Raw genomic sequence first — 23,350 nt, 5'->3', positions numbered from 1 at the left:
TACTTTAAAACTTCACCCGTTCATAGGACATAGAGAGACCGGAGAAAACGGGTGAGATGAAACCTCAAATGTGCAATAAACCCAAAGAATGTGCAAACTTCTACAGGACCAATTTCCCAGCCTCTTCAATAAATAAAATGTGTGTATGGAGAGGGACGTAGATTAAAATCGACTTAAAAAAATGATCTTCTAGGGGTGCCTGGGTGGCCCAGTCCATAAGTGTCTGACTTTTGGTTTCAGCTCAGGTCCTGATATCAGGGTCGTGGGATTGAGCCCCACGTGAGGCTCCCCACTTAGTGTGGAGTCTGCTTAAAATTCTCTCCCTCTGCCCCTGCCCCCACCGCTCTCTCTCTCTCTCTAAAAGTAAATAAATCTTAAAAAACAAAGAACAAAAAAAAAAAACAATCTTCTAAACCAATGAAGTGAATCTTGTTTGGGCCCTGGTCACAACTTACCAACTATGAGAAGCCACTTTTAAAAAGACAAGGCAATGTGGTCATGGAGGCTGGTTATGAGGAATCACTGTCCATTTAGCTCCACGTAATCATGAAAGCCCTTACACATCTGAGATTTGCTTTAAAGTACTCAGGGGAGAAGAGGGAGGAGGGGCAAAATACTGCGGGCGAGCATCGAGGATTCAGAACAACTGACCTCTCTTCTACCCTGTAGGCTTAAAATTGTACTTATAAAAAGTTAAATAAAACAAAATAGAAACCAGGGACACAATAAAGACCAAAACGCAAGACTGCAAAACACCAAATCTATATTTACATCCACATATAATAACATAACTTTAAGCTGAAATATATCATAAATAAAACAAGTAATGTCTACTGTTTGACAAGTATCAACAATTAAAATAAATCAAACTGGAATGAAATAAATACATAAACAAAAATCCAACGGATTGTACCTCTATTATATGTACTGTTGTCTCAAAGGAAAAAAAAAAAAAAACATACAAAACCAGTAGTATCCCAATAGTTAATACTGATGGACCAAAAACAAAAACAAACAAACAAAATTTTTGGAGTACAAGGGCTGTGAAAAAAAAGGACATTTTTATGCATTCAGAAATTCAGAAATGTGGTGAAGAAAGGAGAAATCTGAAAGCCCCCAAAATTTCAGCATGACATGAATTGACTTGTTTTCAAATAGATTTGGTGATTTTTTTTTTTTAAATACAGGTTTAAATTTCAGCCCTCTATTATCTTGTATCCCCTTTTAAGATTTACATTTATAGTCACAGCAAGCTTTTCTGCAACACTCATTGGATTAGGCAAAGATCAAGTCAATCATCTTGCAAAAATGTGTTAATCTTCAAAAATAGGCTATAAAAGTGCAAAACTATGAAAACAAAAAATCTAGATTATGTACATATGGCTCAGCTTGTGAACAGGAAACAAGGTCAATAGTGTACACTTTCCTGATACAAAGCACTTCATTGCAATACCAGCAGACGGATCTCTAATCAGCTCTCCCTTTAACACGGGAGTTAAGACTTCTGTCAAGTACGTTTCATGTTGCATAATGAAAACAAAACAAAAAATCAGGATTCTTTTAGGACTTTACTCCCGCTCTAACGCAGAAGAGCAGGGCAGGACAACTTAACAGTGCAAATTTATTTTTGAAACAGTTTTCTTAATAAAATATTTTGTGGTTGCTAAACCAATGTACTGCTGAAGAAACTCGGCCACGGAGAGCGTATCAAGGGAACCAAAGTTTAAAACACCTAGTAAGCCAGCTGGTGGCGATCCTCTCTTTAAAACCCAACCTGCATATGCACGGAGAAAAACGTTGCTGCTCAAAACCACCAAAAATGGGAAGACAACAGAGGTCGAGAAAAGATCCCATCTTCCCCATAACCAGAAGGCTCAGCCTGCAGTTCCTTATTCAGAATCAATGTGTCTATAATTAACTCGGAGTATGTCCACAATTAACCCAAATGCCAGGCACACCAAAAGACTTCCAGATACAAACCTAAAATTTACCCAAAAACGTTCATGTCCTTTTTAAAATTCCTTCCAATATGTGTCATTCACATGTATAATTTAGCATTTCTGTTTTTTTACCTACTAATTTCAGTGAATTTTCCAACAAAAATGATTAATTTGATAGAAAGTAAATGCAAGGGACCGCACCTACGATCTGGTATGTTTACTGGACATGTGGCTGGCTCCACAGAGGACAGGCTTTCTGTAAACACACACACTTAAAAACCCCACAATCCACAGCACCGTTTCCGGGAAGGGATCACGGATCTGGACACTCCCTCGGTTGACAAAATGAAATTTGCAATAAAAGGGCACCGAATTCAGAATGGCTGACCTCAGTATATGCAGCACATAGTCATAGAGGGTCAATACTTCCGTTAACAATTTTGTTAAGATAATAGACTGAGGAGGATTTAACATAATACAAATCATTGAGAATTTTTTTTTTAAAAAAACATACATTTTAAACGAAAGAGCACAAATAGCAGGAAACCGCTCAAAGTGATGAGCTACATTAGAGAAAAAGAGTAACGCACAGTATCCAAACAAGCAGGTTTAGAACTTACAATTATGTACAGGGTTACCTGAGGTGCAAGCATCATAGACTTTCTCCCCACCCCACCCTCCCCAACCCAGATGGTTTCTTTCCAGCAGCGCTCAAGTAGGCAAAAGACTCTTCTTATTTGGTCGATTCTAAAAAAAATATAATTCAGGGACAAAATAGAGATTTCCAGTCTCCATTTGTGTACAACCCAACTGTTGCAACTATAGTTTTTATTGCTATTTGGTACAAAAGTTAACAGAACAACGTCACAAAACCGTAGTGTTCCTGGTGTGTTACATGCACGGCACGGTCACAGCTTATTATTTCACGGGCTTCCACCGTCTGCTTTCTCAAAGGATGGACGAACTCGATTCACGGACAGTACACACAGCCATCAAGACCTACGGAAACAAAGGTTCGAGGAGCCATGAAGATAAAACTGAAAACAGCTCAGAAAATCTGTAAGAGAAAAGTGCAACCAACAGAACTAAGGGGATCTAGAACTGTAATGAGTTCCACTTAGCTCAGATGTTGCAACGAAGGGGCGCCTGGCTGGCTCAGCGGGTGGAGCCCACGTGTAGAGGTTCCTTAAAAATAAAATCTTTACTTAAAAAAAACACTGGACTCTTAACACCTCAGAGACACCGCACTATACACTGAACAGTGATTTAGTGAAGATGATTTTACCGAGATTCCGAATTCCTACCAGTTCCACGGAGTCTGCCAAAGGCAACTGTCACTGACGAGAAACTGAAAGTTTCTAACACTATTTGCTCAGCCAACATTTAACAAGTCGGATCAGGGATATTCCCAGCAGTGGGCTACGCAACGGAACACAGGAGTCTCCTCTCAAGCGCAGCTCACAGTGAAGTTGGACACACAGGTAAGGGGGGCGGGAGGGTGATGGGCATGAATCACACCTGCACAGGGAGCACAATGGGGAAGTCCCCAGTTCCCGGCAGACATTCTACAGAATTGATGTGTGAGCTGGTCCTGGAGTCTCAGGGAGAGGCGATCTGGCACAGAAGATGCAGGAAGGATGTTCCGGGCAGAGGGAAGTGCAAGCAGAGAAGCTCAGAGGTCAGAGAGAGGCCAGGCCTGGCCAACGGGACGGTGCGCATTTGCTGTCACTGATGGACTGTGCCATCGAGTACGGGAAATCGGTGACAAAGGATCCGTTCCTTGTAATCCATACATTATTCATTTTTGTTTTAATGGAGAGTGGACTTAACCCCATTCCTGTGACAACAACACTTTACTCTCATTCTACTTTCACTATCTGAGGGGAAAGAGGAGCACAGACCCGCAGACCCGCATGAGGCTGATGGGCCCCACGCGTGTCCCCCTGAAAACAGGAGGGAGAAATCCCGCCCTGGACCGGGAGTCTAGATGGCGGTCACGTGACAGGACAAGGGCTTCTGCGAGAGAGAACGCAAATCTGTCCACAAGCCCCAATCTTTTCATTCAATGTATTGGTAAACGAGGCCTAGAGTAACTCTTACGTAACTCTGGCCAAACTTGGAATTAACTAAATTACTATGCGCACAACTATGATGATACTGCAGTTTCTGGGTATCTACAGTTATATACATCTGCCATGGGAACCACCAAGACCAAACGCAACTACTTGCTCCTGGCCCACTCCCCTCCCCAGGTAAGGATGCACAGAGGCTTTGAACAAGCTCTTATAAACAGGAGGGCTGGGGGGAGGAGGGCACAGGCTTTGGTTCCTGCAGACCTAGGACAGAACCAGAGTTAAGCACTGGGCAAGTTACACACTCCAGGTCTTGGTACCCTCATCTGTAAAGCACGCCCAGGGCCTCCTAACCCAGGGGTCAGCAAACATTTTCTATAAAGGGCCAGAGTGTAAATATTTTCAGCTTTGCAGGCCCTGCACTCCCTGTCACAACCACCCAGCTCTGCTAATGTGGCACAGAAGAAGCCATCAACAATACAGAAAGGAATGGACATGGCTGTGTGCCAGGAAAACTTTATAGACAAGAACAGGTGGAGGGCAGTTTGCTAATCCCTGGCCTGATGCCCCCTGCTGTGGGAAGGATTAAGTGAGGTCATGATTATAAAACACTTCAAGGCAGAGCACAAAATAAATGCTTAGTAAATTCCAATTGCTATTACTATTATACTATTATCATCATCACTGATATCCAAAGACCCTGAGAACTCAAAAGTTTTAAAACACTTTAAAATTAAGGGCACCTGAGTGGTACAGTCCGTTAAGCATCCCGACTCTTGGTTTCAGATCAGGTTGTGAACTCAGAGTCTTGAGATGGAGCCCTGCGTCGGGGCTCCGCTGAGATTCTCTCTCCCTCTCCCTCTGTGCAACCCCGCCCCCCGCCCCGCTGTGCTCTCGTGCTCTAAAATAAATAAATCTTGTAAATAAATAAATAAAAGTAATTTTACTTTATATTCTACAGGATAAGTTAGATGGTTTATTTTCAATTAAGCAAAATCAATACATCGTATATGCTCACCTTTCTTAGACAAAATAGGAAATCAAGTTTTTTTGTCATTTGGTCGATAATGTGCATTTCCAATAAAATTCTCATAGTTTCTCTTTTGTAGCATGCTGCTGGACAAGTGTTGGTACGACACTGGCCTTTTTCCTGTTTGGAAAAAAATGTGAAAAGGTGTTTAGAATTAAGTTCAACAATTGGGAAGCTGTATGTGGGTTGTCAGAGGTCAATTTTCACACCATTCCTGACTGGTAATGGGATCAGAATACACCAGCTGCATGCACGTTGCAAAGTTATAACTGAAACGTTTTTAAGTGCCCTGAGGATATTTGTCAGTACAAAATTTCAAGTCATTAAAGCGAAAATAGATCTAAGTACTCTTAGTAAGAACTAAAAAGTCAAGATCCAGGGTTTAGGCACAGGAAAAAAACAAAAAGCCCAAAAAATGGTAGCATAAAATATTTTAAACTTATATGCATCAGAAACCAAAACTGTGGGGAAGGAGAAAAAAATACTGATTCAAAAAAAGGATTTTACGGGGGGTGCCTGGCTGGCTCAGTTGGTGGAGTGTGCAACTCTCAATCTCGGGGCTGCGAGTCTGAGCACCACGTTGGGTGCAGAGATTACTTAAAAATAAAACCTTTAAAAAATAAAAATTAAAAAAATAAAAAAGGATTGTGCTTGCAATACAGAGCCCGGACTCTTCAAGTTAAGGCAAAGTTTTGACTCCTGTCCATTTTAAGAGCTTATAGGGAGAAAGATAAGACAGTTTTGATCAAAAGTCTGCAAAAATTAATATTTCATCACAATTTTCATGAAATTCACTGGAGTGTGTGAAAAAAAAATTGTTTTCTTAATTTGCTATCCATACCAGATCAAACGGCATCCAGCTATCCTGGGTAAGAGTACTGTCAACCACACAGAACCCTTAATTTGAAGTTAATACAAACTGAGAGGTTTCAAATGGATTTTTCTTCGGACCTGCACAAACCAGCAGGACTTCTATCCGACAAAGCAAGTGGTTTAATCAAGTTTGCCAAGTGGGACAGGTCTCCAGGACACTCTGACCTACCTCTCTACATGCACAGGTATGCACCACACACCTCTAAGGGAACGCGGCCAGGAGGAAGCAGGGTTTTGAAAACATTTCCACGGGGAGAACTCCAAAGTACATCTACGACTTTAACAATTTATCCATTTGGGGGAAAGGGCGTCCCTTTTAAAACGCACCTAATGTTTAACGAAGGCTAAAAATCGGGCAGCCTGAGTCCGGAAGCCTAACACCGAAACTGTTCAAAAGACTCTTGTTCACTGGGGTTCTTACACGTTCTGTTCCTGCTGGGTGGGGGGCCCGTGCTCGGGGGGGCGTGTGTGGGGAGGGTGTTCACTGCGAGGTGCCACCTGCTAGTGGGGACACCGCCAGCCGCGTACATGGCAACGGGACGGCAGCCGAGGCCCGGCTCCGAAGGACTTCAGCGTGGGGAGCGGGGACCCGGCCCCGGCACCGACCCCAGGCTGGACGTGCACGGGGCGAGTGAGGCACGGCGCTCAGGGCCCACCGGAAAGCCGGCCCGCAGGACCCGCCGCCCGCCGCCCCCCAGGCCCGGGCTCTGTCCACCCCTCCCCAGGCCTCACCGTCGGCGGCGGGCCCGCAGGCGAAGAGCGGCGCGGGCGCGGCGCGGGGCTTGGGCGGCAGGGCGGCGGGCGGCGGGCACACGCACTCGGCGGGCAGCAGCGACTGCAGGCCGCGCACCACGTGGTACTTGGGCAGCTCGAAGGCCCGGCGGAAGGCGGGCGCCGGCGGCTCGGCGTCGGGCCGCGGCCGCTTGGGCAGCGGCTCTCCGGGCTCGGCGGGGCGGCCGTTCGGGGGGTCGCGGCCCCGCGGCGCCCAGGGGCGCTCCGCACAGCCGTTGGCGGCGCCGGGCGGGGCGGGGGCGGGGGGGGCGGCGGCGGCGGCGGGCAGCCGGGGCTTGGCCTCGGGCCTCCGGCCGCGCTCCGGGTTGGTGGGCTCGGCCGGCGGCGGCCGGGCGGCCCCCTGCGCGCCCCCGAGCTGCGGCGGCGGCTGCTGGTGCTGGTGCGGCGCCCGCGGCGCCTTCAGGTTGCTGGGCGCTAAAGTGCTGGGGTCGAGCCCCGGGGGCGGCGGGGGCCTGGCGGGCGCGGCGGGGCCCGGCTTCCCGCGCTCGCGGTCGGCGGGCGCGGCCTTGGCGGGCGGCGCGGGCGCGGGCCTGGCGCGGGGCTTGGGGAAGTGCGCCAGCGGGGGCACGTCCTTCCCCAGCAGCGCGGGCGGGCAGCCGGTCCGCCGGCTGCGCAGCACCGACTTGCTTCTGCAGTTTTTGTGGATGTCGGGGTTGTATTTATGCTCCAGTCTCTGGTGCATCATCAGAACCTCCGGATAAAAGGTCTTGAAGGTACAAAACGGGCAGGTGATCCCTGGGATTAAACTCTTGCTCAGAGAAATGGCGGGGCAGCCGTGAAGCGCCCCGAGGGACAGGTTCAGCGGTTTCTCCTGACAGTCCCCGCCGGCCCTGTGCTTGCCGTCGGCCGCGGGGCCCACCTGCTCCTCCCTGGGGCCGCCGTCAGCACCGTGGGCCGCACTGCCGTCCGCGCGCGCAGGGACCCCCGCCTCCGGCCTACGCGCGGGCTCGGGGGGCTGAGGGTCACCTGGCGCTCTCTTCGGGAACACGTCCAAACTCGCGGGGGCAGGAGCTTTGCCCATTTTATCAGTACCGGCATCAGTTGCATTTTTATTGAAATCCTGAGTATCTCTGTGTACTGCTGACTGGACAGTGCTGCCCAGTACATTCTGAAAGGTAGAGGCCATCCCCTTAAGTGGCTTTGAAGGTGGGCTGCCTTTAACATCTTTGGCACCATCAAAACATCTTTTCAGATTTTTGGTTTGCGCACCGTCGGCGGCTAGTAGTGCATCTTCGGTCTCCTGGTTTTTCCCATCGGTCTTGACTTCGGCGGCAATATCGATCTGCTTGTCCTTGTGATGCCTCTCCAGATGATAGCGAAGAGATGTCTTCTGGGCCGCGGCGTAGTCGCAGAATTCACATTTGTATGGTTTTTCACCTAAAACGAGAAATGTCACTGTGTCACCCACGTTCATGAAGAACATCAAAACAGATCTCTGGAAGCTAAAATTATCTGCCAGGAGAGAATACAGGGTCTTTCCTTTTCCCTTCTCTCTCTACGAATCTGCATATCCAGGATTTTTCTCAAGTTGCTCACTTTATCACCCTTACTATACTATTTGAAAATGTGAATACATGTCTTTAATTAAAAAAAAATAGCACATTTTAAACTTACCTAACCTTCATAATAGCCCTATGGAACAGAAGAGTATCATTATCCTGCTTTTACAGCTAGGAACACGGGGGCACAGAAAGGCATAATGACTTGCCCAAGGCTGCACGCACAGCTAGTGAGCGGAAGAGAGGCAGTTCAAGTCCACCCAGCCTCCTGAACCATTATTATGTCACAGCTGCTTCTACAATCTAAAGAAAATACTAAATATATTCTTGTTGCCTTCTAAATCATAACAGTTAATACAAAAAAAGCTGTGGCGTGAAAAAACATTAAAGAGGTTTTAGTAAGATGAAACAGTAGTCAGAAACTAAACAAGAAACAAACTTCGAAACACGAACAGTTCAAGTTACAAGGACATTAACAGACCTAAAATGACAGCTACCATCAACACACTACACACTTACTCTTCAACTATTGCAAGGGCCTAACAGAATATTTGAACAATATAAAAGAAGTCAGGACACAAAGCTCCATCGTAATTCTTTGAGCTAATAAGAATTTTAAAAATCTAGGAAGTTCCTTACCTGTATGCGTTCTGAGATGAATATTGAGGTAATAATTTGAACGGAAAAACTTCCCACAATAACTACATTCTCTTGAGGACGTAAGATGCTTTATTTTTCCTCCATCATCATTTTTATCTTAAAGCAGAAACAAAAAATATTTCTGTAAGAAGACAGCTCAGGTACACGAGTTAAGACAAGCTAAGTATTCTTGATGGAGACGGTTTTTTTTTTTTTTTGGAAAGCATAAAATAATTTTTATATTAAGTGTTGGGGTATACCAGAAAGGACAGGAACACACCAAATGCTATTTGAGACTGTCTGAAGTTTTGGAAGCTTTTTATAACATGCGTGTCTGTTTCTTGGTTTTGTTTTTGTTTTCTGAGTACAGCAGAATTTGGTGTCCTGGATTCAGTTCTTCCTTTGCCTCAATCACAGGAAAGATCATTTAAGATACTGACATGCATGGGCAACTTTCTGTTCTCCCAACATGTCTGCAACAAGCAGGATCTGGCAGACTGAAGCTGGACCTACAGACACTGGCTGGAATAACCAGCTTCTTCAGAATAACTGATTTAGAAAACGGAGCCAATAGAAATTGCCAGCTTCCCCAACCACCAGGGAAAAGAAGTCTATCTTAAGATTGGGCCAGCTACCACTAGAGGGTAGCAAGCACAACTTAATCTTTAAAGAAAATAAAAGGTTTCAGCATTGGGTCAAACGCCTAAGAAAGTTTGTCAAAATTCAGCACATTCTGGAAAGCAAACTGTATCATTCACAAGCACTCACGTGGCCAAAAATATAGCTGAGATCAATCAAAATCTGTCCCCAAATGACAATGGGCTAAGCCATATACTTCAATCTCTGCAACGACCAGGACAGTGTATCTGGCTGCAACATAGTAAAGGCCCACTGCTGCCACTAATTAAAGGATGATTATACCTAAACACCTAAACACAAAGACAAGTACACTGCTACAGTTAAGATACCCACCCCCCCCGCCAAAAAAAAAAAAAAAAAATTTAACACCCATAAAAATGAGTGCCAAATTTCTAGATAAACCTCCTCTTACCCAAATACTGTACTCCGTGCACTGCAGTGAGGACAAGGAGGTGGGGTCACCTCTTAAAACTGAGCATAACTAAACTGGCTCTTTTGCCTTGAAAACCGTTAACTCCAACTAAAAAGGCCTCTTTTCCCTGCTCCTTCCCAATTTTGTATTTTAGATTATATAGATCTAGTTTACAGATTTTAAAAAGCAGCTTATGAGCCAACTGTGGGCAGCCTCCAGGACAACCAGGACAGGACTGCATGATCCCCTGGCCCCTCAATTCCCCTGGGGAAAAGGTATGCACCACTGAGCACCTCTCAACAGTAGAACAGCAGAGACCACCACTGACCGTGAAGACTTAAAAACACAATCACATGAAAAACCACTATTAAACATACTATAAAGTTGAACAAACACAAAAAATATTTACTTTGCCTTCTGATCTTAAAAGTCAATCTCAAGAAAGCCAGGTTGATAGTAAATAACAGGAAGATAAATCTAGACCACCACATAATAATATAAACTTAGGAAAATCAATTCTCTAAATACAGAAGGCCCAGCTTTATCTTACAATCACACCCAATGAGCTGAGTTTGAACCTTACTGCAATTTCCTACTCCCAAGTATGTGTCAGGATTTATGGTATGTTGCATCATATCCAAAAAGTTATGAAATGGGTCTGTTTTAACACAAAGGACGTGAAATGTCCACATGTACCTGGTTCCTGCTCCTTTGGCATCACCTCTGATTTTACAGTTTCTGAAAGGACTGCCAACTTTTTATCAAGAGGCTGTTGAAATTATCTTTGGGAGGTGGAAGACAAGGGTGGACGAACCAATTTTGCAAACAGAGAAATCAGGGCAAAGAAAGGTTAAGCAACACATAATCAGCCACAGAATAATGCAGTGGCAGAACCAGACTAAAGGCAAGTCGTGGCGCTCCCAGCTACCATCAGGCATTCTATCCACCTGACGACCAAGATTTCCACCAGGTTCTTTTGCCCACACCACCTACTGGCAGAATGCGACCGGCCATCTCATTTCTTTCATGGCAAGGGGGCAGCAAGGGGACCCAACCATCTCCCCATTACTACATGCCCCTGAACAGGAATGACACTACTAGGAACCACTGTGAAGACAGGTCTCTGTGTTCAAGGCCTTTTTTTCTGTCATGAAGACACCATAATGGTGTTTTCTAGATTTCTGAAGACTGTAGTATCCTAGATGCTAGGTTTCCTGTGTCCCCTGAAACTCAAAACATCCTAAATCCTCAGTATGAACACTACTGTTCTCAATCCATCTTGTGATGGCAAAAAGAACCTGACACTGGTTTGGAGCATGAAGCATCCAGTGTATCATCCGGTCAAATTCATCTTGGTCTCACACACGAGTTCTCACAAGCCAGCCACATACCATCAAGTTACAGTCAAAGAAGGTAGCAGACCTTCTTTTGTGAATGATAACGTCCCTCTAAGACTAATTCATGTTCCCACCATTCAGTTGTTAAAGATGCAAGAGGTTCTTTTAACTGTTGAATTTCAAGCAGCAGAATCCTTTACTCAAACAAAACATCATTAAACAGACAGAAGCAGCTCTGGTTTAAGTATAAATGGGCAAGACCTGAACCACAGGTGGGATCCTCTGCCTTGGATAATGTCCATTGGGCTTCAAGAAATAAGAGGTTCCCTGAACCTTCAGCGGTGACTCCCGTTTCCTCTAAAAAGCCATTAGGTTCAAGAAAAATCTGAGCATTTGAGGTTCCGTTAAATCATCTTTGGTGTGTTCACATTCCCTTTATTTTACACACAAATGGTCTTGGTCCCTGAGCTAACTGTTAATGAATACTAGCCCACCAGACATAGAGGACTGGGTACCAGGTAGCACCAGTTTCTCTAAAGATACCCTTGCTCTGGCCGATAATCATTCCCAGTACCTTTTGTGACTAGACCACCAGCTGGAGGAAGTGCATGAGAGCTGGGTCTCAGAGGACAGGGAAGTCGGTTGCACGTAAGGACAACCTGTTTTTAGAGAGCAGCTCAGGTATGCCAGAAGCCCTGAAGCGAAGCCCAGTGTCTCTCAACCCTGACACCACTGACACTGGGCCACATAATCACCGGCTGCGGGGCCGCCCTGCGCACGGCAAGTGGGATGTTCAGCAGCATCCCTGGCCTCCCCCCGCTGGGTGCCAGCCGCACACCAACACGGCTGTGACACCCCAAAATATCTCTAGACACTACCAGATTCCACGGGGGGCAAAACCGCCCCAGGTCAGAACCACCGCCTCAGACTGATGCGCAAGTGAAGATGATGTGTGTCCTCCATGAGCAAAAGATACAGCAACAGAATTTTCAGAACTGGAAGAAGCCCTTGGGCAGAACCAAGGCCCTGAGAGGTGAAGTGACTTACGACAGGTTGGCACCCCAAGAGCCTGGCCTCCGCCCCAGCTCTCCAACCCTCATTTCTGGGACGGGGACGGAGGCAGGACAGCGCCCATGGAGGAGAGGCTTACCCAGCTGGAGCCCTTCCGCAAGTCCGTCCTCAGATCCATCTTCAGAACCAGCTTCGCGATCTACGGCTCCGTTCTCATCCAGGGTGGCGGTGAGGTCTGGAGAACACGTCCTAGGCTGCCTTCCATCAACTGACATGGTCGGCGACTCGGCATCGGCCCTCCGGTCCTTCTTGTGCACTCGGGAGTGCAGGACCAGCTGGTGGTAGGTGCGGAAGGCTTTGCCGCATTCCGAGCAATGCGTCGGCTTCTCTTTGTTGCTGGACAACTTTGGGTCCGCTTCCACGGAAGGCACTTCACCACTGGAGGGTCTGGGCTTCTCTTTATCTTGTGCGAGGCCTGCGCAACTGCTTTTACTTGTCTTGGACTTTCCAGAACCTTCGGAATGGCTCTTACTCGCGTTCCAGATTTCGACAAGCTCCTCTTTTTCTGAACACGAATCATCATTGTCGGTACTTCCTTCTTGGCCCGGCTGTTCCTTCACTTCTCGGCACACGGCGACTTTTCCTTTGGTAGCCAACTGCCAAGCCTGGTAGGTGGTGAATGGATCGAGCTGAGGTATCCATTTTGTGGGCTTCTTGCCGGTTTCGGGGTGAGAGGTGGGTCTCAAGTTTAAAAACTGCAGGAACTCTTCCCCCGGAGATGGCATCCCCCCCTGCTGAGAGTCTGTTTGTGTACTACTGGAGCCGGAAGCAGATTCTTTGGTGTGCATCTTCCTGTGATCGATGAGACTTTCCTTATTAGGAAAGAGGAAGCCACAAACCATGCAGATTTTGTAAGGAGAGGAGATGCTCTCAGCTGCGTGCTCCTGTACCACCTCGTTGATTGTTGCCGGGCTCTCCGAGCCTTGCTGCAGTTTGCTCTTGGCCCCGGATTTGCCAGTGTGCGTCCGCATGTGATTTTTAAGAAACCAGGGCTCCTTGAATCTTCTTCCGCACACGTTACACCCATAGGTGAAAGAGTCCTTATGTTTCTTCATGTGGATCTCGACGTCGAAAGCCACTCTGAATGTCTGCCCACATACTTCACAGCTAAATTCTTCATTTTCCTTGCAATTCTTGTCCTTTGGAGGCTCTGTTCTCACTTGACTTTTATCAAGAGGACTAAGATACTCCGCTTCAACGCGCAAAACTGCTGGCTCACAGAGGATAGGCCGATGTTGCATTAGGACATGTTTATTAAGGTCTTCTGAATGTGTGAAGGTCTGATTGCAAAACATGCAGTCCAAGGGCATATATCCTTCTATTTGGATGATGTTTTTCTCTTGCGTTGCTCTGAAAGGAACAGCGGTGGTCCCTTTTATTGACATGGCATCATCTAGCTCCATCTGGGTGCCAAGGGGATTGCCAATAACTTCTGGTCCATCCATATACACCAACAGGGATTGAGTTGGCATGTTTCCTGGCACTTTAGGATTGTATATAAAATAAGAATCCGGTGGAGGAATTTCTGGAATTGGGATAAGGCCACTTGTAAGACTTGTCACTCACACCCCCAGGAGCCCTGCACTTAAAACTAGAACAAATATTTGTTATAAAAGTTCAAAAGAAAGTATATATTCCTGGAGCTTCTTATCTTCCGAAGTTGTAGGAAGCTCGGTGACAGAGCTTCTCACTGGTTCTTTCCACAAACAAGGCAGACAGACTCCCCAACGCTTTGATTCAAATATGAGTCAGCACAAAGCATTAATTCTCTTTGTCTCCATTGAGTGAGTGATTCAATTGAGCAAGAAGTCAATCCCAGCAACCTGGAGACAAGGGATTTCCAAAACCTAGAGGGGGGGGAAAAAAAACAAAACAAAACATAGAAATGGTTAGCTGCAGCCAGGGAAAAAAGAAGCCTGGTGTGGACGACTCACAGCTGGTCTGCCCGTAGCCTAGGTCATCTGCTCCTCCCTTAACTAACACAGGGCATCCTGTTCAACATGCTCGTTAATTAAATCATTAGCATTTTATACAATCAGTACACTTATCAAATCGCTAGATTTTCATCCAGTTAAGAAACGTAACACGTGGTCCTTTAATGATTTAAATCTAAAATGTAAAGATTCAGGGCAGAAACTGTTCAATTCAGCGGAATGCATTTTAAACGCCAACACTACAATGCACATGTGTATCCTTATCAACAGCCTCTACAAATCTAGAGACTATACCAACTGTGAAAAATGACAATTACAGCACTTTAAGTAAAAATTTAAAAGCCAGAACTTCAAACTGTCTTATATACAGTTGAGAAACACAAATGCCTAAATGCACCCTTGAAGCTTTACACACGCATTGGCCAACAACCTACACACACAAAAAACAGGAACCTTTCATAAAATCCACATTCAAAAACTACAGAACACTTCAGAATGATGCTCATATCTTGGCCAAGAGAAACCTTCATCATTTTGGCTCACAGGATATTCTAACCCTCAACCCACTGCCCAAATCCCAGTTTGCTTGTAACAACTTTCTGCTTCAACAAGCCTCAGGGTTGGGCTTCCTTGTCCACACAATAAACAAGGAAATACATATATACAAAGCTACTTTGTGAATATACACTTTAAAATCCTCCACACAACCAGTTCAACATGGCTCAGTCTTCAATCAGAAAATGGGTCCTCCCACTTTTTTAACCCACCTTTCACATTATGCATTGGCCAGGTGAAAAATGGACTATTACTTTATTTAGCTCTGCAGGCTCAGATTTGGAAGCTAATTTTCACTCTTGAAGGGGAATTAAGCTCCAAAAACCCAATAGCCCCCACCTTTCTGGCAAGCACAGAATTGGTTTTCAATAGTCTCAACTACTTTAACTGAGGTCTGTTCATTCTCCCCAACAAGACAAAAAGACTTGCAAACTACTCCCACCACCTTGAGCTTTACTTTCTTCTCTCCACTTCCTCAAAGAGCAAGGGCCTCTAGGCTCAGAGAAGACAAGGAAACATTTCTTCCCCTTCTTTACACTCATAATAAAAGAAAATTCTCATGCCCCTTGCTATCTTTAGTTTTGAATAAACCAGATCTTTAACATCAAGCTTTTCTAATAAGACTGCAGATCAAAGATTAGGGTAAAGAAAGAACGTACTAAAGTGCTTTATCTTAATTTCTGAGTCTTTTGTTGTAATCACAATGGAGGATAAAACACTGGGGCTGGCTACCAGCTTGGTGGGAAATAACAGAACACCCCAGAGACCTGAGTTCTAGTTCTGGCTAAGTCACAACCTTCAAGCTGTCACCACCACATACCCCATCTTCATCTACTTGGTGGAGATGGTTAAATGACAGGATCATCCTCAAGAGTTCCAAATTTCTGTGGTTCTGGGGGGTAGGTCTACATTTATGGATAGACTTATTCAAAAGAATTTTTAATGCTATCTTAAATCAAGATATAAATGATATTTGAAAACACCACGAAGTTGACCAGCACATTTTCACCGGCTGACAGCTATATGAAAAACAGAAACAGCTCATTGAGTTCTCCACCGTGTACACAGATAAATTTCAATTTGAATAAAGGCTGTCCTCTGTTTGAGGCCCTTTCTATTTTTTGGTTGCAAAACAGCTTTTTAAAAAATGAAAGAGTGGCATTAGGGAGCAGTAAAGTTTTTTTTTTTTTAATGCCCTAATTTGCCAAAATCAAAGTTAGTCCTCCATGTCAGACATCAACATTATCTTTTTCTTTTTTTAAAGAAATTTTACTACTCTATGATATTTTAAATTTGGGGGAACTCCAGTTTTCTACAGATAATCTTTCCCCAAAAGACACCAATCATAAACTCAGTCTCTGATTAAGAAACATGATGTGGGTACATCCCTGTTGTTTATTTCCCACCCAGGGTAATGGCATATAACTGGAAATGCCTGACTTCAAGAAACAGTTCAGTTTCAATTTTTATCTCTGAAATGTTCAAATATATGCGTTAAGGGAAGTCATCATCAGCTTCTAACACAAGACCTGAAGGATTAGTAAAGGAGGTACAGTGCAAAAAAAAAATCATAGCAAGAAGAGCTTCAGTTTTGCGCTTCAGTTTTGGTGAAGGATGGAGGCCTGGAGACGAGGAGAAGGAGGTCCTGGGCCAGCGAGTCTCCTCGTATGGTGAGATGGGGAAGAAGACCCTCCCAGGCAAAACTGAAGCACTTCTCCCTCAAGGGAAGCTTCTGGCACAGATCCTGATAGTCATTAACTGTGCCCAGCTGTCCTGAGCACTAGACTACGTTGGGTCATAGCCATCCTTACTACTCACTCAAGAGAGGAAGACCCTGGGCCATTCCTTTGCAGTAAGATCCTAGGAGGAGAGACCCTTGTCCGCTGCTATCCCCTCCCACCTGGAAGGGGTCTCTGGCACAGGGGCAGGCCCTCAATTAACACCTAGTGGCTGAATGAACAAGCACTCCGTCATCAGCGCAGGTACAGAGTCAATACTGAACATCTCTGGTCACAGTCACCAACCATGACTCATCTGATATTAACTCGGAGGTTCATCAGACCTTCTGCACGGCTCCCTAAGGCTGCCATCTACTATACCATTCTCTACAGTTTCAAGGGTGTAATAAAAAATAATGAATCAGGGGCGCCTGCGTGGCTCAGTTGGTTGGGCGACTGCCTCCGGCTCGGGTCATGATCCCGGAGTCCCGGATTCCCGGGATCGAGTCCCGCATCAGGCTCCCTGCTCGGCAGGGAGTCTGCTTCTCCCTCTGACCCTCCCCCGTCTCATGCTCTATCTCATTCTCTCTCTCAAATAAATAAAATCTTTAAAAAAAATAAAATAAAATAATGAATCATATTTAATCACTCCATGAAGTTGACCAGCACAAGCAAAACTGTATCATTTGGATTTAAAATTACTCCCCTTACAGACCCACCAGAACAGAAATGCAGGACAAGCTGGGGAAATCTCTGATAGCAAATGCCTTCAACTCTTGACTTAGAAACTGAATGCAGACTGAACACTTCCTTAACCTATAAACCAATTATCTACATCACTTAAAACCAATCTGCTAACAAAATCTAAAATCTTTTAGAGGGACTGCAATAACAAAGACTTTAATACTAACAAAACTTACCAAAAAAAAAAAAAATAGACATTCTAATCTAATTAGTGTTAATAGCAACCACCGCAGGCGAGGAGCGCGAGCACCCACACAGCCTTCCCTGAACCTTCGGCGTCTCCACGGGGAGCACGCGGAAGCCAAGAGCACCGCAAGACCCTGCTAGCAGAGGAAGTTGTCTGTCTTCACGAAGACCTGGAGGAGGAAGGAGGGGGGAGATCATAATCCAACCCCTACAATCTAAATGCTTTTAGTCTGCCGAAAAGTGAGCCTTCGGAACACCCTACTGAAAGGCAGTTGGCAAAAATGGTTTTCAATATTTAAAAAAATGCTCCTAAACCTTTACTCAAGGCACCTGAGGCAATATCCAGTGTAACCTCATATTCTGAAAGAATACTAGGGCTGACTTGATATCGTGATCACTTAAATGGAAACTTTAAAAAAAAGAAAATTTACAACATGATCTTTGAAAAGAAAGTAGGAACCATATTGCTATCACTGCCTGAAAGAGAAGTCTAACGTTCTTTAGGCCACGTCTCCTGTTGTTGTTGTTGTTACTTTAAAGAAGATACTTGTTTGTGAGTAAGGCTTCTGCCACTACCTGTAAATTCTGAAATTAGCAAATATTACACATTATACAATCCTTAATGAAAAACACAATAATTTGTGTTTAAGCACAACAAATTAGAAGTAAATGCCACCTTGCTGATAACTGCTGTCACTTGGGAACCGTTCTTTACGTCCAAATGTACTCACGCTGTTAACCTTTGAGACAGCACAGACTCTACTTCAGCTGGACAGGTTAGCTCACATGTTTTGATACGGAGTATTTATTACCCTATCATGGAGTAAAAGGAATTCAAAGTCCTCAAAAACTGTCAAAAACACATAAAAATTCCACTTATAACCAAGTCATTTGCTGTATTCCTACAAATCTACTTTTTCCCTCCGAATCACTTAAGTGTCCAAATAAATGATCATTAAAATATTTAACCCACACAAACTGCTGGTCTCTGGCCAATTCATTTGTACCCTTTAAACAGCAAAATTATCTCCAAGATCTGGTCAGGAAACTTACAGTTTTTCTATAAATGTTCCTTCTGTAGGTCACACATACCGGTTTGGATTTTTTTTTTTTTTTTTTTTGTCTTAATCCAACAAGTGAAGAGAACCGCACATAGAAAGCCACAGTGCAATCCAAACCTGTAACTTTAAATCCTTCAACCCTATTTCAAGGAAATCACCAAGGTCACACCCATGAGCTAAATGGTCAACCCAACTTTCCTAATATAGCTGTGGAAAGATGTTGAAAAGTGAAAGAAAAAGATTAAAATATTCAGAAGTTTACATTCAACGTCACAATCTAAACTATCCAAAAGCAAATGATTGTTGAAAGGCAAAGCTTGGGGAGAGATCCTAGAGCACAGTCTCATTTTCTGGAAACTTAGAGCTCAGTCCTAAATACGACTAGAGACCAAAGTACTGTTAAAAAAAAAAAAAAAGAGTAATCATATTAGTATATTTGAGTGTCATGATTAAAAACTCTGCCTGATTCATGCCAAATCAATTAAGGTCAGTTAAAGGATCTTAATGTGAACTTGAAGCACCACATATTAGTTTTAGTTTCGGTATTATCAATATTAACAGATACTGTGGTCTGTAAACTGGCTTTTAAAAATTCCATCCTGACCGGAAAAAGAGAACTCTAAGGGAAATGAATAAAAAAAGAATTTTCATTAAGCAAGAGTAAGCCTGGCTATCTGTGAGGTTACTGCTACTTAACCAGTACTACCTTTAATACTCTAAAAAGATTTCAGACAGGACTAACTGCACCAAAAAGAGGGATTCCAACCAACTAAAACAGTAAACTCTTCTATCTTTACCTGTATTCTTTTGCTCTCCACAAGGAAAACACCCTGTGTGTGCGTGCGCGTGCACACACACACACACACAGGTAACTGTGTATATAGATAAATACCTATAACCATCCTACTACACCACTATCCTACACACCCACAACTCTTTTTCCACACGGCCCAGTGGTGAGTGTTCTTAATTATACCCCATTTAACTAACCAGATTAAATATAAACATGGGCACTGCCTTTTAAGGCATGAGCTCTTTCTTTAGCAACATTTAAATATTCCCCTCCCTATCTCTGTTGAGTAAATATTCAAGTTGTATGTCTGGCTCTCTTAAGTCACCTGTTTGCTTTCAAAATTAAGGGGAAAAACTCTCCTTTCAATTCATCCATATAACCACTGTTGAGGAGACTTATGTACTCAACTGAAAACAAAGCTTATCCGCAGATTTTAAAAACCCCAAAAACACTTCTTCTGGTCTAACTGACCTGTTTTGAGGTTATCCTGATTTGACACAGGTAGGAAAAATAAAAACATGTAGTGTTTTCTCCTAATGCTGATACAAGAACAAAAGAGATCTAGACTCTCAATCTCCAGTCCACAGAACTGCATTTTAAATCCAAGAGGTTTCCTGACACGCTAGAAACTAATGAACAACAAAACACAAAACCCTAACGAAGCCATTACAAAACTGGCATCTGACTCCAGGGTCGTAGCTCCTCAGTACGAAGTGAAGGAATGTGGAGGTCAAAAACAACATAGGTAAAGCTTAAAGAACAAAAGCTGAGGAATTTAAACTAATTCTCTCAATTTAACTTACCCAGCTGTCTTTTCAGGTTTAGTAATTTTATTTCTCAACTTTATCATAAAATTACCAAACTGGCCCCTAATTTCCAGTAACTCTGTTATGTAGTTACCCTGGGCAGGAAGTAATGGGGACGTTAAGAACAGTCAGTCAACAAATGTTCAAATGTAAAGTCGTTAATGAGCATTCCAATGTTAAGCATAAAAGGGCAGTTTGTGGTGGCAGCCGGCCCACTATTTATTTGGAAGAATCGAGCTTGCTCATCATGAACTGCAGATTTTGGGAAAGGATGGTCCCTGTACCACTTCCTCAAAATCAGGTTTCTATCTGCCCTCGTGGTCTCAATTCAAAATCCTGTGCCCCACAGGCCACTATAAATTTGCCTAACTCCATTCTTGGTTGGAGAAAAATAATCCCCATCACCTTTTTCCTAAAAGCCAACACTTGAGAGTTTTTCCACTGCCCCCCAAGAGAAGGCCGTTCGGTTATAATGATCAAGCTTCCCTCTCCCGAATTTCAGAAATTTCCCGCTGTCTTTGTGTGTAATTCCTTCTTTCTTCCACGTGCATTTAAACTGGTTAGCACCCCTCCCCCCCCAATCTGGAGATGGGATGTACAAATCGAGACTCCCCCACAGCCTCAAGTTTAGTTTACATGCTGTAACTAAACCTTTCACTATTTAGAGCATTTAATGTGACTGGGATTTCTTTAATTTCTGCTCAGTAGCTGTTCTGTAAACACCTTCCAGGTTTTTATCTGTAACACCTCAGTAACTTGAAAAACAGTTCTGTATATTCCAAATGTAGCCGTTTCAATTAAAATCTCATTACACTGATTTTATTCTAGTGGAATACTCCTCAGCTTATACAACAGTCTCAGATTTCTCGTTCCTACTGTACAATTCTGAAGCTTGAAAATATATAGCCATTGTTCAGAACTTTGGCTTCAACTTTCCAATTCATTTACTAAACATACTGCTACGGGGTTAAACTCAAATAGGAAATTAGCAATGAACCATTTAAAATAAGTCATCCCCAGCAACCTCAAAAACCCTAACATACAGGACATACTTGGCATACGTTGAGATGGAACATTCTCAGCTGAACTTGTCTCTGAGCAAATGGAAACAAAGCTTCACGTGAAACATAAAAAAGGTCCAATTTACAGTCCTCAAAGAGTCAGATAAAAGTATCTTTTTTTTTCAAGTAGTAGATAGTAGACAGTGAAGAGTCATTAAAACTACCCCAAAGTTCTTAGCCACCAATATCATATTTGCCACAACTGTGAGAAAAGCATGTAATTTTATAAAGTGGGAAAACAGCACAGCTTTTGGGACCCCTGAGGCTCTAATCAAGCGTCTCAGAATTAAGAGTGCTCCAGGGTTGAGAAAAGGCAGCCCTGCTGTGGCAAAAACAGGCCATTTCATCATAAATGTTGTTAAAAGAGAGAAAAGTGATTATCTGAAATGAGGAGAGAGGGACTCCTTCATTGCCAGGCCATTATATTCCTTAATGATTTCATCAGTTTGTAAGTGACTTGATGATTAAGTCTTATTTTCTGATTTCCTCTTTAAAGGTCCACTGGAAGGGAACCAGGGGCTGCTATTCCTCCCAGAAGTTCCTCTGCCAAAAATGGAGGCTTACAAAGAGAATGCAGATCTACCTCCACCTTAAAAGTAAAGGCAAAGTCAAACCCTACTCTCCTCCCTCCTCTTCCCCTCTACTACCTGGGGGGGGGGGGGGGAATCAAGCTGTTATCTAAATAGATTCTTCAGGGTGAAGGGGAAATATTTTCTACAAATTTTATCGAAGTGGTGTATTAGTTCCTTTTTTTCATTAGGAAGTGAAAGGGAATAATATGAACCCAAGACAACTGCTAAACTTCGATCTTACAAGTTATTAAAAACATCAAAGGTCAAACTGCAAAGTGTTAGAAGGTGCTGTGAAGATAAAAGGACTGAATGAAGGTGGACACTGAAGAAAAGTATGTGTCCTTCACCTGGAAAAGTCACAATCCTCCCCCACTTCCTCCTCCAGCATGCAAACCAAGGTGGAGTCTAAAGCAGCAGCCTTCCTCTTCACACCAAATAATTAAAATTCCAAACAATCAGATTATTAACCCTATTCCAACAAATAAGCCAAATAAATTGTAAATTTGTGTTGTAGCTACTGACAACAGGATTTTTAAATAAGTCACTCTGCCTCTTTGAATTTAATACTTATATAACTGATGAAAAAAAAAATGGCAGCAATTTGGGGTGGGAGGGGTTTGACTTCACTAAAACACCAGGATTAAAAACACACATACTACTAGAGTCTTTGGGATACTGAACAAAAACAGTATCTAAAATAAACATGACTTCTCAGAAAAAGTCATCCACCATTAAGGACACACCTTAAAAGTTCTTAGCACACATTAACTAAGCAAGCACAAACTAGTGGTTTGACTGCTGTATTTTTCAGACAAAAAGCAATTAGATTATTACTCTGCACTTGTCACTGCAGACACTGAAGGCTTTTTAGAAACTCTAGATCATTCATTCTCATATTATAGAATTTAGCATTTTAAGTCTTATTTGATATCTATAAAGGCATCCATTCGTGGGGGAGGGGAGAGTACAGTCAAAGAACATTTTTTAAATGTACTTCTTTAACACATACAAAAGAGAAGGTGCAAGGCCTCCCAAGACCCCTACCTAGTCGCCAGGCCTGGCCGGCAGCTGTCGTTACCCTGCCTTTTCTTTTGTTGAGCTTAATCTCATGTCAACTCATTCAACCAACTCAAAAGCGATGAAGACATAATTGAATCAACCTGAACTAAATCAGACCTAGGCTTCTTAAAACATACAGCTTAATGGTTCCAAACGATCTAGAAAGCTAGGAAACCAGCCAGTATGTAGCATGTAGTGGTCAATACTACACGACCCCAAACTGGCCAAAGGACCACTGCAACAGCCCTGCATTTAATACACGTTTAGGAATGTTCATGCCAATGCTTCAAGCCCTATAGGCTGATTCAGAAAGATAAATTGAGGCTCAAGGAATTTCAAAGAGGAATACACCAGAGCCTTAAACTCTAAAGTGACTATTCTTTTCTTGGGGGAAAAAAAAGAGAGAGAAAAAAAAGTTTCTACTACTCCAAGTGTAAGCAGGCTACCGGGGTCCCAGAAGTGGCCACTGGTGGCTCTTTCCTGTTCCTGTAACTAAACCTTTAGGAAAAGTCCCCGCCTGCCCACCCCACCCCACCCCCATCCCACCCGCCCAAGAA

At 43.8% G+C, this 23,350-nt stretch overlaps 1 protein-coding gene across 7 annotated transcripts in view; it reads right to left on the bottom strand.

Annotated features, from left to right (window-relative positions):
- Positions 1–746: 746 nt before the first annotated feature.
- Positions 747–23,350, bottom strand: part of ZNF217 (zinc finger protein 217) — a 37,896-nt gene continuing 15,292 nt past the window's right edge. For 6 of the 7 annotated variants that reach the window (XM_081832565.1, XM_081832566.1, XM_081832567.1 and 3 more), the window contains 5 exons: positions 12,384–14,151; positions 8,846–8,962; positions 6,648–8,084; positions 5,031–5,162; positions 747–2,939 (listed from right to left, as the gene is read on the bottom strand). In XM_081832565.1, coding sequence (XP_081688691.1) covers positions 5,053–5,162; positions 6,648–8,084; positions 8,846–8,962; positions 12,384–13,776 — 3,057 coding nt within the window. In that variant the 5' untranslated portion in view covers positions 13,777–14,151 and the 3' untranslated portion in view covers positions 747–2,939; positions 5,031–5,052. The remainder of the gene's footprint in view (positions 2,940–5,030; positions 5,163–6,647; positions 8,085–8,845; positions 8,963–12,383; positions 14,152–23,350) is intronic. The other variant, XM_081832570.1, reaches the window with a different exon arrangement.

The sequence above is a fragment of the Leptonychotes weddellii genome, chromosome 10 (assembly GCF_054177405.1).
Source record: "Leptonychotes weddellii isolate Sample4059 chromosome 10, ASM5417740v2, whole genome shotgun sequence".
NCBI classification, from domain to species: domain Eukaryota; kingdom Metazoa; phylum Chordata; class Mammalia; order Carnivora; family Phocidae; genus Leptonychotes; species Leptonychotes weddellii.
This window is presented reverse-complemented; position numbering and strand designations above follow the sequence as displayed.